At 49.8% G+C, this 14829-nt stretch overlaps 1 protein-coding gene across 1 annotated transcript in view; it reads left to right on the top strand.

Moving 5' to 3' along the window:
* The first annotated feature begins 2241 nt into the window (after positions 1 to 2241).
* Positions 2242 to 14829, top strand: part of PTGIS (prostaglandin I2 synthase) — a 44679-nt gene continuing 32091 nt past the window's right edge. Inside the window, exons 1-2 of the mRNA XM_080686780.1 lie at positions 2242 to 2415; positions 14130 to 14253. Of these exons, the coding sequence (XP_080542906.1) occupies positions 2342 to 2415; positions 14130 to 14253 (198 nt within the window). The 5' untranslated portion in view covers positions 2242 to 2341. The remainder of the gene's footprint in view (positions 2416 to 14129; positions 14254 to 14829) is intronic.

Raw genomic sequence — 14829 nt, 5'->3', positions numbered from 1 at the left:
GGTGTTTGAGCAGCTGGTCTCCTTCCCTGGGGGAGTTTTGCCTCTGGGTTAAGGGGAGGAGGGAAGGGCCTGCTATTTGGGACCCTGGTCTACACATAAGCCAGGGAGTGGGCTAGAAGAGCCAACATTTATTGAGCACCTGCAGTGTGCCAGGTCCCAGACTGGGTGACTTCATTCTCTCACCATTCATTTCAGTCCTCACCACAGTCCTAAAAAATCCCATTTTTTCAGATGAGAAATCTGAGACCAGACCTGGTTCACACCTAAAGTGAGAGTCTGCACTGGCATAAGCACTGACAGCAGTTACCTTTCACTAATGCTCACTGTGTGCCACGCACTCTGACACTAGCTGTTTCGCCTGAATTAGGTCATTTACTCTTCATCCCAACTCCATTCCACCGATGGGGCACTGAGACCCAGGGAGGGGGAGCAGACTGCTGAGCTGGGCTGTGAACCCCACTGCCAGAAGGTCGCCCCTGGGGCCCAAATTTGAAGAAAATCTCCAGGCCTGTTCTGTGGCCTTTTTAGGATTGTTGGCTTCACCAGCAGACAAGCTAGATAAATAAACAAGAGGCTCTGGAAACTCCTTTTCCCTTTTGATGTCCTGAATCCACTGAGGCCACATGAGAGTCATCCAGCGGCCTTGACAGCCAACATTAAACAGGCAAATAAATGAATCCTTATTGTTAAGTACTGGGGGGGGGGGGGGAGGAAGACCCACACAGGTTAAGGCAATAGAGAGTGATGGTGTGACTTCTTTGGACCAGATGGTCATGGAGGGCTTCTCTGAGGAGGTGACCATCCAGCAGAGGCAGAGGAATGAGGGATGAGAAATGTAATGGAAAGAGCCGGCTGTGCAAGTCTCTAAGAGCATTCAGGCAGAAAGAAGAGCAAGTGCAAAGGCCCTGCGGTGGGCATGAGTTCAGCATGCTTGGGGAAGGATGAGAGATGAGTGTGGCTGGAGCAGAGTGGGTGAGGGTGAGAGCAGGGGGAGGGGGACACATGATGTCAGGGAGATAAAGGTGGAAGGATGCAGATCATAGATCATACTGGTCCTTGTGGGACCTTGTAAGGCTGTGCTCTGAGAGGTAGAGCCATGGAGGGTTCTGAGTGGGATTCAGCGACAGGATCTGTCTTAGGTTCTAGCAGGGTCCTTCTGACTACTGTGGGGCGAATGGAATGTGGAGAGATGAGCGCTGAAGCCAGAAGGCTGGGGAGGATTAGCAGCTCCTCAGAGGGCTGCTGGGAAGAAGAAATGAAACCTGCCTAAATTCACCCAGCCATGAGCAGTAAATCAGACCTCTGGTCCTACTCCACACTCCACCCAGTCTCACGGAACTTTCCTGTGCCAAGCATTCAGTGTTTGCAACTCCCTGCTACTGACCAGTTCTCCCTTCCTCACACAGCCTCTGAGGTAAGTCCAACTTTGACCTGTCTGGCCCCAGATAAGTAACTGGCCTCAGAGGGTAGTTACCTGTGCAAGGATTGAGGGTGAAAACGGGGGCTGCGGGTATAGGGAGTGGTGGGCCTGCAGCAAACCTGGAGTGAAGCCAGGCCTCCCCCCGCCCCCCCATCACCCCGGCGAGCCCAGTTTCTTACCAGCACCCAGGGGTGGGCTCCTGCTGAGCCGCCTGCACCTGGAGGCTGGCACCTTAACCACCAGGTAATCCTGAGAAGGACCACCACACCCTGAGCCCCTGCGCTGCCCCAGGTCCAGTGTGGGTGCTTTCCCCTCGCGGGTCTGTCCCTGACAGCAGAGGAGGACTGGGACTCACAGCCCGGTTCCCAGTAGCTCTGCGACCCCCTCCCTGGAGTTATGCAGGTAACACCCGGCGGGTAGAATCCAGCCCCGCCCCGCCCACAGCGCAGAAATCAAGGTCTCCAACTCCCGCCAGGGTGGGAGGGGGCGGGGCCGGTTGAGGTGGAATGTGATGGAAAGCCCCTCCTTCCCCTCTCCCCAGTCACCCTCCCAATCTCACGCCCCCATCTCCGTATTTCCACCCCCTTCCTCCCTCACATAGTTTCTCCCTCCTTGCACAGCCTCTCTTTTCCATCACCCCTCCCGTCCCACCACGCCCCCTCCTTCCTCTCCAACCCGCAGCTCCCCTTCCCTCCATCCCACATTTTCCACTCCCCCCACTTTCCTGGCCCAGGGTGGGCCCCGTCTCGGCCTGAGCTGAGGGGAGGGGTCTCCAGGAGCTCCCCCTGCGACGCCTAAAGGCCGGGCCAGAAGCTGGTCGGAGGGCGCCGGGACGGAGAGAGGCACCTGGGTGAGCCGGGCGCCCCGAGCGGCCCGCAGTCTCCCGCGCGCGGCTCTGCAAGCTGGGTCGCCGGCCGGGCCATGTCCTGGGCCGTCCTGCTCGGCCTCCTGGCCGCGCTGCTGCTGCTGCTGCTGCTGACTCGCCGGCGCACGCGGTGAGTACCCCTCGCCGGCCCGCCCGGCCCCTTAGCCCAGCCCCGCCGGCCCGGCCAGACAAAGGGGCGTCCCCGCTCCGGCCTGGCTGCAGCTGGGGGGTCGCGGAGCCAGCGGCAGGCCCCGGCCGGAGCCCCCGCCCCAGTGCCACCCACATCCCCCGGGCGAGCCCCTCGGGGTGGGAGTCCAGACGCCCCACACAAGGGCTCCCGCGCTTATCCCGGGAGGGGCCGGGCCTGTCCGCCCCTGCCAAGAAGTGGGGAGGGGCGGCGCAGGAAGGTGTGGGGACCCCGCCGGGACCTGCGGTGGGATTCCAGGTGGGGACCGAGGTCTCCGGGTGAGGAAGGGTGCGTAGACGGGCTGGTGTGGCCCTCTCTGCAAGGAGCCCTCTCCCGCTCTTCAGCTGCCGCCTGGGTCCCGCACCTACTTGGGGTCAACCCCAGCTTTGCTCTCTGCAGTCCTGTGGGCCAGCCTTCTCATCTCCATCACAGATAGGAGAACTGAGGCTGCGGGAGGCAGAGGCCCTGGGGGATGCCTTCTGACCAGCCCCGAAACCATCTTCCACAGGATTCACAGGAGGGGCTGTTAGGCTTGGTACTGCCCTCTGCCCGGGGAGAAACGGAGGTCTCCCCGCCCCTGAGGTCCCATGGCCTGGGCAGGTAGAACCAAGATGAAATGTCTCAGCTTCCTAGCCCGAGAGGCTGTCCCGTCGCATTGAGAATCTGCAGTTTAAGAGAAAAAGTAAAACTCTTACAGTTGCACTTCAAATCAGGGAGATGGCAGTAGGTCTCTTTCTTTCTCTAAAACATTTTCAAGGTTAATTTGAATTACACAAGGAATAGCTGAATGCCTTTGACTTAAAACAAATATTCCGTTAGGGATTAGCCCTTCTCACCACCCTTCCAACAATTCTGGACCTCTCCTGCGGATCCGATTGGGACAACCTTCCAGATTTTTCTAGAATACACTTTTCATTTTAGACTAGTGTTACAGTTACAGAAAAGTTGAAAAAAGGTAGTACAAAGCGTTCTCAAAATGCCCCTCACCCAGTTTACACTCCGGTTAAAGAGTTTTCATTATAATGTATATTTGTCAAAACTAAAAACCAACTCTGGTCTGTTAGGACTAACTGAACTGCAGGCTTTATTTGAATTTCATCAGTTTTTCCATGAATGTCTTTTTCTATTCCAAGAGCTAATCCAGGGTGCCATATCTCTTCAGTCTCCTTCCTCTACTGTTTTTACAATTACTGTCACACACATAGATGTGAACCTGGAAACAATATAGGCAGTGTAAGTGCTTGTGTGCCTGTGTGTGTGTGTGTGTGTGTGTGTGTGTGTGTGTGTGTTTAAACCAAAGTGTCTGAAAGTTTCAGAATTTTTTCCGGAAACTTTTTAAACAGTATGTTAGTTGAATTTCCAAACAATAAGTTCACAATATTTTTTTTTAAAGTCATTTTTTTAAATATATTTTATTGATTTTTTTACAGAGAGGAAGGGAGAGGGATAGAGAGTTAGAAACATCGATGGGAGAGAAACATCGATCAGCTGCCTCCTGCACACCTCCCACTGGGGATGTGCCCGCAACCAAGGTACATGCCCTTGACCGGAATCGAACCTGGGACCTTTCAGTCCGCAGGCCGACGCTCTATCCACTGAGCCAAACCGGTTTCGGCAGTTCACAATATTTTTTCTTCAACAACCAGCCACCTTTTCAGGTGAAATTGAAAACCATGTATTCAATCATTTGCCTGGAAAGAAAAAGACAACAAATAAATTTCCCTGTGATGAAATGAATTATTTTCCCTGAGTTGTCAGGCTTTTCGGAGACTCCACGTAGAGGTGTTTTCAGACTTGATGTTGGCTTTTCCCACTCCAGATTTTGGTTGTAACATCCTCCATGCTGCTACATGGAGATCTAATTCGTTCTTTTGATTTTCTGTATAGACCTTCCAGAGTAAGAATAGTGGCAGGCTTCTTTTTCCTTTTTATTCCTGTCCCTATTGATGGAGTTTTAGGTTGTTTCCAATGCTTTTGCTATTTCAGACAATGTGTGTGGTTTTCCTGTGGAGCCTCCTGGTCTGTGCTTTTCTCTGGGGCAATGGGGGGCAGCCATATAAATACATGGAGTTGCCTGGCCGGCATGGCTCAGTGGTTGAGCATTGACTTAGGAAAGAGGAGGTCAGGGGTTCGATTCCCAGTCAGGGCACATGCCCAGGTTGTGGGCTCGATCCCTGGTGGGGGCTGTGCAGGAGGCAGCCGATCAATGGTTCTCTCTCATCATGGATGTTTCTCTCTCTCCCTCTCCCTTCCTCTCTGAAATCAATAAAAATATGTTTAAATACATGGAGTCTGGGAGGCAGGGTGCTCAGCATATGGACATTTCCAGCTTCTAGGAATAAGAACACGTTGAATAACCACTCTGCCTCAGTTTCCCAGTCTTTAAAGTGGAGATGATGATGATAATAGTAGCTGAGAGTGGAATTGTTGGGTTAGCGGGTTGCCAATTAAACATTATTTTAGTTGATTCTTGCTATCCAGAGAGCTAATTTATCTTTGAAGGTAAGTTGTTCACTTTTCTATCTATGGGTGGCTTAGGAGGTTCAATAGTGGGTATTGGGGGAAAGTATGGGTATAGGGGTCACTGACAGCTGGAAGACAGTTGCATGGACCCATGGGGACCCCAATTTAAGCCTCCAAACTCACTTCCTCCTCCCAAATTGGTGAGGGGCACTCTTGTTACGCCCATTTTACAGAGGAGGAAACTGGGCCTCAGAGAGGCCAAGCAACTTGCGCAAGGTCTGCCTGGATTAAAAATCTGGGCTGCATGAAAGTTTAATTCCCAGGAAAAATGAATGCTCACTCTTTGCATACATTATATTTGTGATCTGAATGCTCCAAAGTCTTAGAACCACATGATGTTACAATAGCGAGAGACGCAGCTACGACCAGAAGATGCTTAAGAAAGCACAAGTAACCAAGTGTTGGGAAAAGAGGCAGATGCTGCTGGTGCTGTGTAGATGGTGATCTAACACTTGGGTCAAAACAGGCCCTGCCATTCCCTTGGCTCATTCCTCCTCCTGACTGACCCTGTCAGTAATGCCATAGTCAGCAAACTCATTAGTCAACAGAGCCAAATATCAACAGTTCAACGATTGAAATTTCTTTTGAGAGCCTAATTTTTTAAACTTAAACTTCTTCTAATGCCATTTCTTCAAAATAGACTTGCCTAGGCCGTGGTATTTTGTGGAAGAGCCACACTCAAGGGGCCAAAAAGCCGCATGTGGCTCGCGAGCCGCAGTTTGCCGACCACTGCCATAACCCCATCTCACAGCTCAGGCTTAGAAAGGGCAAGCGACCTTTGAAAGGTCATACAGAAATTATATTCTGCATTTAGCCGGTTCCAACGTGTATACTTTTCCCAGTAAAAAGAAAAGAAAAAGAAAGCACTACTTCAGTCAGCAACTCTGTCTTTACCTGTGGCTTTGTTCTTTATAAAGTTAAAAAAATTTACTTATGAAAAATTTCAGCTATACAGAAAAATAGAAAGCATAGTATGAGAACCCTCCTGTACCCATCACCTTGATATGTATGTTTTTTGATGGGAGGAAAATTCAGTGTATTCAAAAGACAGAGTTTGTCATCACAAGGACCATCTTAACATCTGTCGACTTAATTAAACATTCAAACCTGTAAGAATTTTATGAGTTTATTCAAGCCAAACTGACAATTGCCAGGAAGCAAAATCTCAACGGATTGAGAAAATGCTCCGGAAAATGGCAGATTTGCACCTTATTTTATACATCAGAATCAAAGGGGAAGATACGGGGTTACATGAAATCATTAGAAATAAGGCGAGCCCCCAAAATCAGGGGTCCTGGTAGAATACAAAGCATTCTCGGGAACCAACAGCAAGGCCAATATCTTTACTCCTGCAGGAGGGTGCGCACGCACATGGTCAGGGAGCACAAGCACACTGAGTGGGCCCTTATTCCTAATGCCTGGGACCAGGCCTGATCGCCCCCAACTGCCCTCCCCTGCAGGCCTGGTCCCTCCCAAATACCCTCCCCTGCAGGCCTGGTCGCCCCCAACTTCCCTCCCCTGCAGGCCTGGTCCCTCCCAACTGCCCTCCCCTGCAGGCCTGGTCGCCCCCAACTGCCCTCCCCTGCAGGCCTGGTCCCTCCCAACTGCCCTCACTCTTAACTGAGAGATCTTAGGCTCCCAGTCTTGCACAATCATCACCTTGATTTGACAGTTGTCAAGATTTTTAAAAAATTATAGATGTCATAATATCTTACCGCTAAATGGTATGCATGTCAAAAAAACAATGACAATCACAATTCTGTTATCTTAAGTATATAAAAAAAATAATTCTTTTTAAAAATATATTTTTTATTGATTTTTAGAGAGAGAGGAAGAGAGAGAAACATGGATGTGAGAGCAAAACATCGATTGGCTGCCTCCTGCATGCCCCCTACCCAGGATCAAGCCCCAAATCCAGGCATATGCCTTATCCAGGAATTAAACCAGCAACCTTTCCATTCAAAGATGATGCCCAAACAAATGAGCCATACTGGCCTGGGCTAAAAAATATTTTTTTAAATATATTTTTTTTATTGATTTCAGAGAGGAAGGGAGAGGGAGAGAGAGAGAGATAGAAACATCAATGATGCGAGAATCATTGATCAGCTGCCTCCTGCACATCCCACCCTGGAGATCAAGCCCACAACCCGGGCATGTGCCCTGACCAGGAATCAAACCAGACCTGCTGGTTCATAGGTTGACTCTTAACCACTGAGCCATGCCGGCTGGGCTAAAAAATAATTCTTACTGTCATCTAGTTCCAAGTCCAAATGCAAATTTCTGCAATTATGGCAAGAATTTGTAAGCCCAGCTTGATAACCGTGAGTGCTTTCTCCTGGGAGAGGTGGTGAGCTGGGCGTTAGGAATCTGATTGTTGTGCCCATTGAGTCTATGACCTGCCATGTGAGTATCAGAATCCTTGCTTTCCCGACCCTAGTTTTTCCATCTGTGTTCTGAGCCGGCTCATATAGCTGATCTCTCATGCCCGAGCCACTTCCCCAGGCTGAGTGCATCTCTTCCTCTTTGGGCTTGTGTGACTGTCACCGGAAGCCTTGGGAGAGGTCTCCTGGGTGGGAAGCCCCTTTTCTGGGGGGCCAGAGGCCACAAATGGCATCAGGTGAGTGTTCCTGGTGGTTCAAGGGCTGATCTGGGCCCTTGCAGAATATGGAGTTTCTAGGAACAAATAAATCTGTCTCCTTCCAACATGTACTAACTAGAGGTCACCAAATGGTGGTCCATGCCTGGATTCAGTGCCAGGTAGGTCTGGTGTGCACCATAGCACAAGGGGAGAGAATTAGGGGATTCCACACAAAAAACTCCAGATTTCCAGCTTATTAAATACTAGAGGCCCGGTGAATGAAATTCATGCATGGGTGGTGGTGGGGGGGTGTCCCTCAGCCCAGCCCGCACCCTCTCCAATCTGGGATCCCTCTCACAATCCAGGACTGCTGGCTCCCAACTGCTCGCTTGCCTGCCTGCCTGATTGCCACTAACCGCTTCTTCCTGCCAGCCTGATCACCCCCTAACCACTCCTCTGCCAGCCTGATCGATGCCTAACTGCCCTCCCCTGCCAGCCTGGTTGCCCCCAACTGCCCTCCCCTGCAGGCCTGGTCCCTCTCCAACTGCCCTCCCCTGCAGGCCTGGTCGCCCCCAACTGCCCTCCCCTGCAGGCCTGGTCCCTCCCAACTGCCCTCCCCTGCAGGCCTGGTTGCCCCCAACTGCCTTCCCCTGCAGGCCTGGTCACCCCCAACTGCCCTCCTCTGCTGGCCCAGTCACCCCTAACTGCCCTCCCTTGCCAGCCTGACTGACCCAAACTGCCCTCCCCTGCTGACCTGATCACCCACAACTGCCCTCCCCTGCCAGCCGTCTTGTGGAAGCCATCTTTGACCCCATGGGGGCAGCCATCTTGTGTGTTGGAATGATGGTCAATTTGCATATTACTCTTTTATTAGATAGGATTGGAAGATCTAACAACACTTGCCTGGGACTCAGTAGTAGAGGCCTCTCTATTACTGGTGGCCACAGTCCCCACCACTCCCTATTGCCTCTCCAACATGCAGCTGTTTTATTTGTCACTATACTTGCTCTGCTGTTTTTTCTTATGTTGAGAAACAATTCTCTGAATCTGTGTCTATTACAAGACAGGAAAACAAAACTAGAGCAAGATGGCCACATGCTTTTTCTATACAGTGGGAGGCAATGAGAGGGTGAAGTGAAAGAGGGTTAGGGAGGCCCTTGGTTAGTGGCAGAATGCCTACTGGTGAGCCTTGGAGAAAGAATGGGTGAAGCAGTTTAAACAGTAGCTCAGGTTGTTTCAACCCAGCTGGGCAGCAACGAGCCCCCTTCTGTTCTTCCATCAAATCCTCCCAGAGCCTGAGGCCCTGAACTAAGTTGAAACTACTGGACAGAGAGGTCAGGCATTCCACCAACATTGCACAGCAAAATGGCACAGCCTCTGCTCTGGGCAAGCGAGAGCATAGATTATCTGTAAGGTGCTTAACCTTCACAAGCTCCCTTAACCCTCTTAGCAACTGCTCATTGAGCACCAATTGTGCATGATTCATTCATCTGACACATTTATTAAGCACCTACTCAGGGCCAGGCACTATTGTCAACAACTAGTGCCACCTTAAGAGACACAAAGTTGGGTGAGATGCATCCTTGACCCTCTCCCCTGATTTGCAAAGAGGCGAGTGGAGAGAGAAAGGGCAGATGGTGGGACTGGCAGGGTTGGCAGTAGGGTCTGTAAGTGAGGAATGGGCAGTTTTTGGAGTACTTCACACGATGGGAATTACAACTACAGGGGAGAATCAGAAAAGGTGCCTTGGTGTCTGAGGCAGGCCACAATCAGCTATGTGGGCAGGAGCTGGGGATGACTGGGTCAAGCCCTGCATCCTGCCTGCTCCCCACTTCCCCACCCCCTCCTGGGCCTGGCTGGCAGTGCCTGAAAAAAAGTGAGAGTGTCAGAGAGGCTAGAGACTGCAGACCCAAAATAGAGCTTCCTTCACCCCTACTGGCCAGGCTGAGTCACGCTGGAATGTGAGTTAGATTGAGTCCTTGGCCACAGGGGTCAGATGCCTGGGCTCCCAGCTTCCTGCCTTTGTCTGCACCTCCTTAGGGCTTTTCTGGGGAAAGATGAAAGCTGCCAGGAATAACACCTGGCTTGCCGGGGAGCTGCTGCCCAGATAAAGGGGATAACGGTTGATAAAGGAAGCCCCAGCCCCACCCGCATCCCCAAAGAGGTCTTAGAAAATCTCAGGCCCTGCATTTGGGCAGGTTTCTGAAACCTCTCTGTGACTCAGTTTCCTCATCTGCAAAGTGGGGATGCAAATGCCCACTTGGGGTGACTTGAGGTCAGGGTAGCATCTCTACAGCCAGACCTGCCTGGATTAGAAACTCAGGTCCTCCAGTGACTCAGTCCCTCTGCCTCAGTTTCACTTGCTGTGAAATGGGCTTGATAGTAATAATTCCTTCCTCAGAGGGTGACACAGCCAGGGCTCATTAAGTAATAGCCATTATTGTCAAGCAAGGAAACCTTTGGAAAATGTATAGCACCTGACATATTGTTGTTACTCAATAAATGGCGCCTGGGAGTCTAATTGACCCTGCTTCTCAGACCCACCCACCTGCTCCCAGGTCACGACGTACCAGGCACTCACTGTTCGTTCTATAACTCCCTTCATCTGCATCACAGCCTAATGTGGTGAGTAGTGTTGTCACTCCATTTTTCAGATGAGGAAACTGAGGCATGGAGAAGCAAAGTCACACAGCCAGCAAGAGCATGGCTGGGATTTGAAGCCAGAAAGTGTGGTGCTAAAGTTGGGCTCATAACCACCATGCCCTCCTGCTTTTTCTGCAAAAAAACTGCTATTCCCGTGCCTATCTCTCTGGGCTGGTGCGCACTGAACTAACAAGCTACTCCAACCCTGGGCTCTGCCAGTGTGACGTCTTACCTTTAAATGGAGCCTCTTGGGGAAGTGGCCTTGACTCAGGGGCTCACAAAATGACTAGGGGGAAGGGAAGGTCCTGGTGTCTCCCTGGTAACCCCTTAGAATTTCAAACCTGCAACTTTGTAAGTCTCCTCAGTGATGGGCTCAGAGGCAGAGTGGAGCCAGGGAGAGAGGAGGAGGTGACTGGGGGAGGCACTTCCCAGGGCCCTCAAACCTCATTTCTGATCTGCTCCCATATTTCCCAACTCCAGCTCTCAAATCTGACCATTCTCTCCATTCACCACCTGTCCCATACTTTGGGTTACATTGGAGGACAGCCAGACTGAGGGGGCAGGAGGCCATGGTGGAGGAAGATGGAGAGGGAGGGGAAGGAGGATGCAGAGAAGTTGGTGCTCCCCTGGACTTCTGGAAGTGGGGGAGTCAGATGCTCGGGCTGGCTCACTGGGGACTGTAGTCTCCTAACACATCTCCCTGCTGCCTCTCTGTTGCAACCTTTTAAAAGCATAATCATATCACTTCTCAGCTCCCACTTCAAACCCTCCAGAGGATCCCCATCTCATTTGGCGTACAAGTCCATCTTTCTCCTGGGCTTTCAGGGCCTCAGGGTCCACGGGTCATCTCCAACATCATCTCCAACCTCTCACCCCTACATTCTCTACTCCAGCCACACTGGTTCCTGCTATCATGACAACCTCACCAAGTATGTTCCTACCCCAGGGCCTTTGCACTTGCTGTCCCCTCTGCTTTTGTCTCATCTCTTCCATTGTACTTTCTTCTCATCCTTGGGTCTTGGCTCACGTGGTACCTCCTTGGAGAGGCCCTTTCTGACCACCTTCTCTAAACTAGCCCCCTCACTCATATCACCCTTTTTTTCTTTAATGAAATATAATACACATACTATAAAATTCACCCTTTTAAGATATACAATTCACTGGTTTTTAGGATATTCACAGGGTTGTGCAACTATCACCATGACCTAATTCCTGAGTATTTTCATCACTCCAAAAAGCAACACTGCACCCATTAGAAGTCACTCTTCGTTCTCCCCTCCCCTCAGCCCTTGGCAACCACTGTCTATTTCTATTGATTTACCTTTTCTGGACATCCCATAGAAATAGAGTCATACAATATGTGGCCTTTCGTGTCTGGCTTCTTTCACTTAGCACAGCAGCCTGGAGGTTCTGCCACATTATAGCATGATTTAGTGCTTCATTCCTTTTTATGGCTGAATATGTTCCCAGGCACGAGTACACCACATTTTGTTTACCCATTCATCAGTCAATGGACATTTGGGTTGGCTCCACTTTTTGGCTGTTCTGAATAATGCTACTATGAACAATAGTGTGTAAGTTTATGTGTGAACATATGTTTTAAATTCTTTGGAGGTATATTGCAGGGTCACATAGTAACTCTGTTTAACCTTTCAAGGAACTGCCAGACTAGTTTCCAAAGCAGCTGCACCATTTTACATTCCCACCAGAAATATGCATATCTCAGTTTCTCCAGCATGTTCCTTTTTTTTTTTTTTTCCTTTTTTTTTAATGAGGCTCATCTCAGTGGGTGTGAAGTACCACATTGTGGTTTTGATTTACGTTTCCCCAGTGACTAATGATACTGAGCTTCTTCTCTTTACTGGCCGTCTGTATCTCTTCTTTGGCAAACAGTCCATTCAAGTCCCTTGTGCATTTTTAAATTGGGTTATTTTTTTTTCATTGTTTTTCTTTATTTTCTTACCACACTCTCCAATCTCTGAAATGTTTGTGGGTGTGTTCTTTTCTTTTCTTTTCTTTTCTTTTCTTTTCTTTTCTTTTCTTTCCTATCTCTCCTTATTAGTATGTACACCCAATGAGGTCAGGGACCTTGTCTGCCCTGTTCACTGCTGTGTCTCCGACACCCCAAATGGTGCCTGCTTCATAGGTAATATTTGGTGAAGGAAGGAATGAATCCACAGTGAAAAGAAGAGTTGGGGTGATTCACTTACTCATTCAGCAGACAGGGAGCTTTCTGCAGCCTTGTGGTTCTGATAATTCAAAGACGACACCATGGCTCCTAGCCTAGGTTTAGAGCCCTCCAAGGGGTGCACTCTGAGCACCGGCTCTACAATATTGTGAGGCTCATTTTGTGATCATGATATACCTCTCCTTAACTAACAGTCCCTCTCTCAGAGGGTGGTGGGGGAGGACAAGAGGAGTGCTCACATACCACTTAATACCCATTAAACGCTTAGCCAAGGGCAGTGCCCAGTGCAAGTACAATGTAAGTTTGAATGGATTCGTTTTTATCTTTTACTGCGTTACAAATTATTACACACTTAGCTTAAAACAGCACCGGTTATTAGCTCCCGGTCTGGCAGGTCAGAAGTCAAGCATGGTGTAGTTGGGTTCTCTGCTCAGTCACAAGGCTGAAATCAAGGTGTAGGTGAGGCTGCCTTCCTGTCGGAAGTGTCCAGGGAAGAATCTGGCTGAATTCAGGTCCCTGTGGTTGTGGGACTGAAGCCCCCATTTCCTTGTTTGCTGTCAGACAAAGTTCACTCATAGCTCCTAGAGGCCACCTTCATTCCTTGCCAGGTGGCCCCTCCCATCTTCAAAGCCAGCAACAGTCTCTCCCATGCTTCGAGTCTCTTGTCAGGAAGATCCCTGTGTCTTAGAAGCCCTGTGTCCGCCAGATTAGGTCAGGCCACTAAGGAGAATTATTCTTCCTTAAAGTCAGTCAACTGTACCGTCTATCCCCCACTCAATGGGAGGAGTTTATACAAGGGATAGGTCATCTTAGAATTCTGTCTATCACAGTGAGCTACAACTGTTATTAAATTCTCAGAGGAGTTCCTCTGCTCTGAGAGATGATTCTGATCTGACTATCACAAACCCAACCTTCCCACCCCCAGGATGAGCTAGCATGTACCCCTGGGACATCCCTACAGAATGAGTTATCTCATGTGGCCAGAGGCCAGGCCCCTGGCCACATGAGATAACTCATTCTGAGCTGGCAAGAGGCAGTCAGGGGTCAGCGATGAGACCCTTTCTTCTACTGCCTTCTCCCACCCAGCTGTGCTCTCCAGTCTCATCCTTTCTCTGTGGCCATGACAGGGAGTGTGAGATAACCAAAACCCTGGTCCATGCTGGCTCAAACAGAGACTTCTGTATCCTTATAATACTGGGTTCTGGAAAGCTCTCCCACTCTTAGAGAGATGACCGCCTCCATCACCTGGTCCCCCAGCTTCTGCTCTCATCCCCCTTCAGTCCATTCTCTACTCAGCAACCAAACGGTCCTGTAAGAAAACTAAACCAAATCATGCCCTGCTCTTCTTCAAACCCCCATGGCGCCCACCTTACTGAGACAAAGCTAACATCCTCACAGCTGCTTACAAGGCCCTGCACGGTCTGGCCTCAACCTCTGCAGCTTTTCCTTGCTCCCTCCAATCCAGCCTTACTGGCCTCTGTACTGTTATTAAAACACACCAGGCGTGATATAACTTCAGGGCGTCTGTACTTACTCTTTCTAGCTGGAGGCTCCTCTTCCAAATATCCATGTGGCTCCCTCTCTCACCACCTTCAGGTCTTTGGTCAAATGTCTCCTCAGGGAAGCCTGCCTTACCCTCTCCATTTAACATCAAATCCCATGCCCTACACACGTTGCCCTCTTCCCTGCTTTATCAAACGGTGATAAGCACTATGGTTTCTGCAGGCGACCTGGCGAACCTCCCCTGGACCTGGGCAGTATCCCTTGGTTGGGCTACGCCTTGGAGTTTGGAAAAGATGCTGCCAGCTTCCTCACCAGGATGAAGGAGAAGCATGGGGATATCTTTACTGTAAGTATTTCTTGGGAGGGAAGGGGATGAGCAGCTGGTCCTGGCATGCCTGATGTTTCCTGATTCCTCCAACATCCCTCCATTCCTAACTCACTCATTCAGCATCCATCCAATGGTCCCACCAACTTCCTATCCATATGTCTCTCCAACTGTACACCCAATGATTATCTAACATCCTTCCCTTTGTTATCCCTCTAGTATCTTCCCAACATTGAGCTATGCAGTCATTCAATGTCTAGCCATACTTGTACATCCATCTAACCGACTTCTACCCATTCATTCAACTTCATCTATCCAGCATCCACCCATCCATATGACATCTCTCCTTCTGCTTATCTACACAATACCTAAGTAGCACCTTTCCATACTAATAGCCACCCAACACTCATTCATATATTCCATTTCCATTAAACCCCCATCTATCCACCCATCCATCCATTTTTCTATACTAGTATAACTCTCTAACATCCATCCAACTTTCATTTGTATATTCAATTTCCACTAATTTCCATTCTTCCACTTATCTACCTGTGTTTCCATCCATCTGCCACTATTCACCCAACATTCTGTTATTTA

This window comes from Plecotus auritus, assembly GCF_963455305.1.
Source record: "Plecotus auritus genome assembly, chromosome: 8".
Classification (NCBI taxonomy): Eukaryota; Metazoa; Chordata; class Mammalia; order Chiroptera; family Vespertilionidae; genus Plecotus; species Plecotus auritus.
Note: the sequence above shows the minus strand (reverse complement) of the source record. Positions and strands in the feature narration are given on the sequence as shown.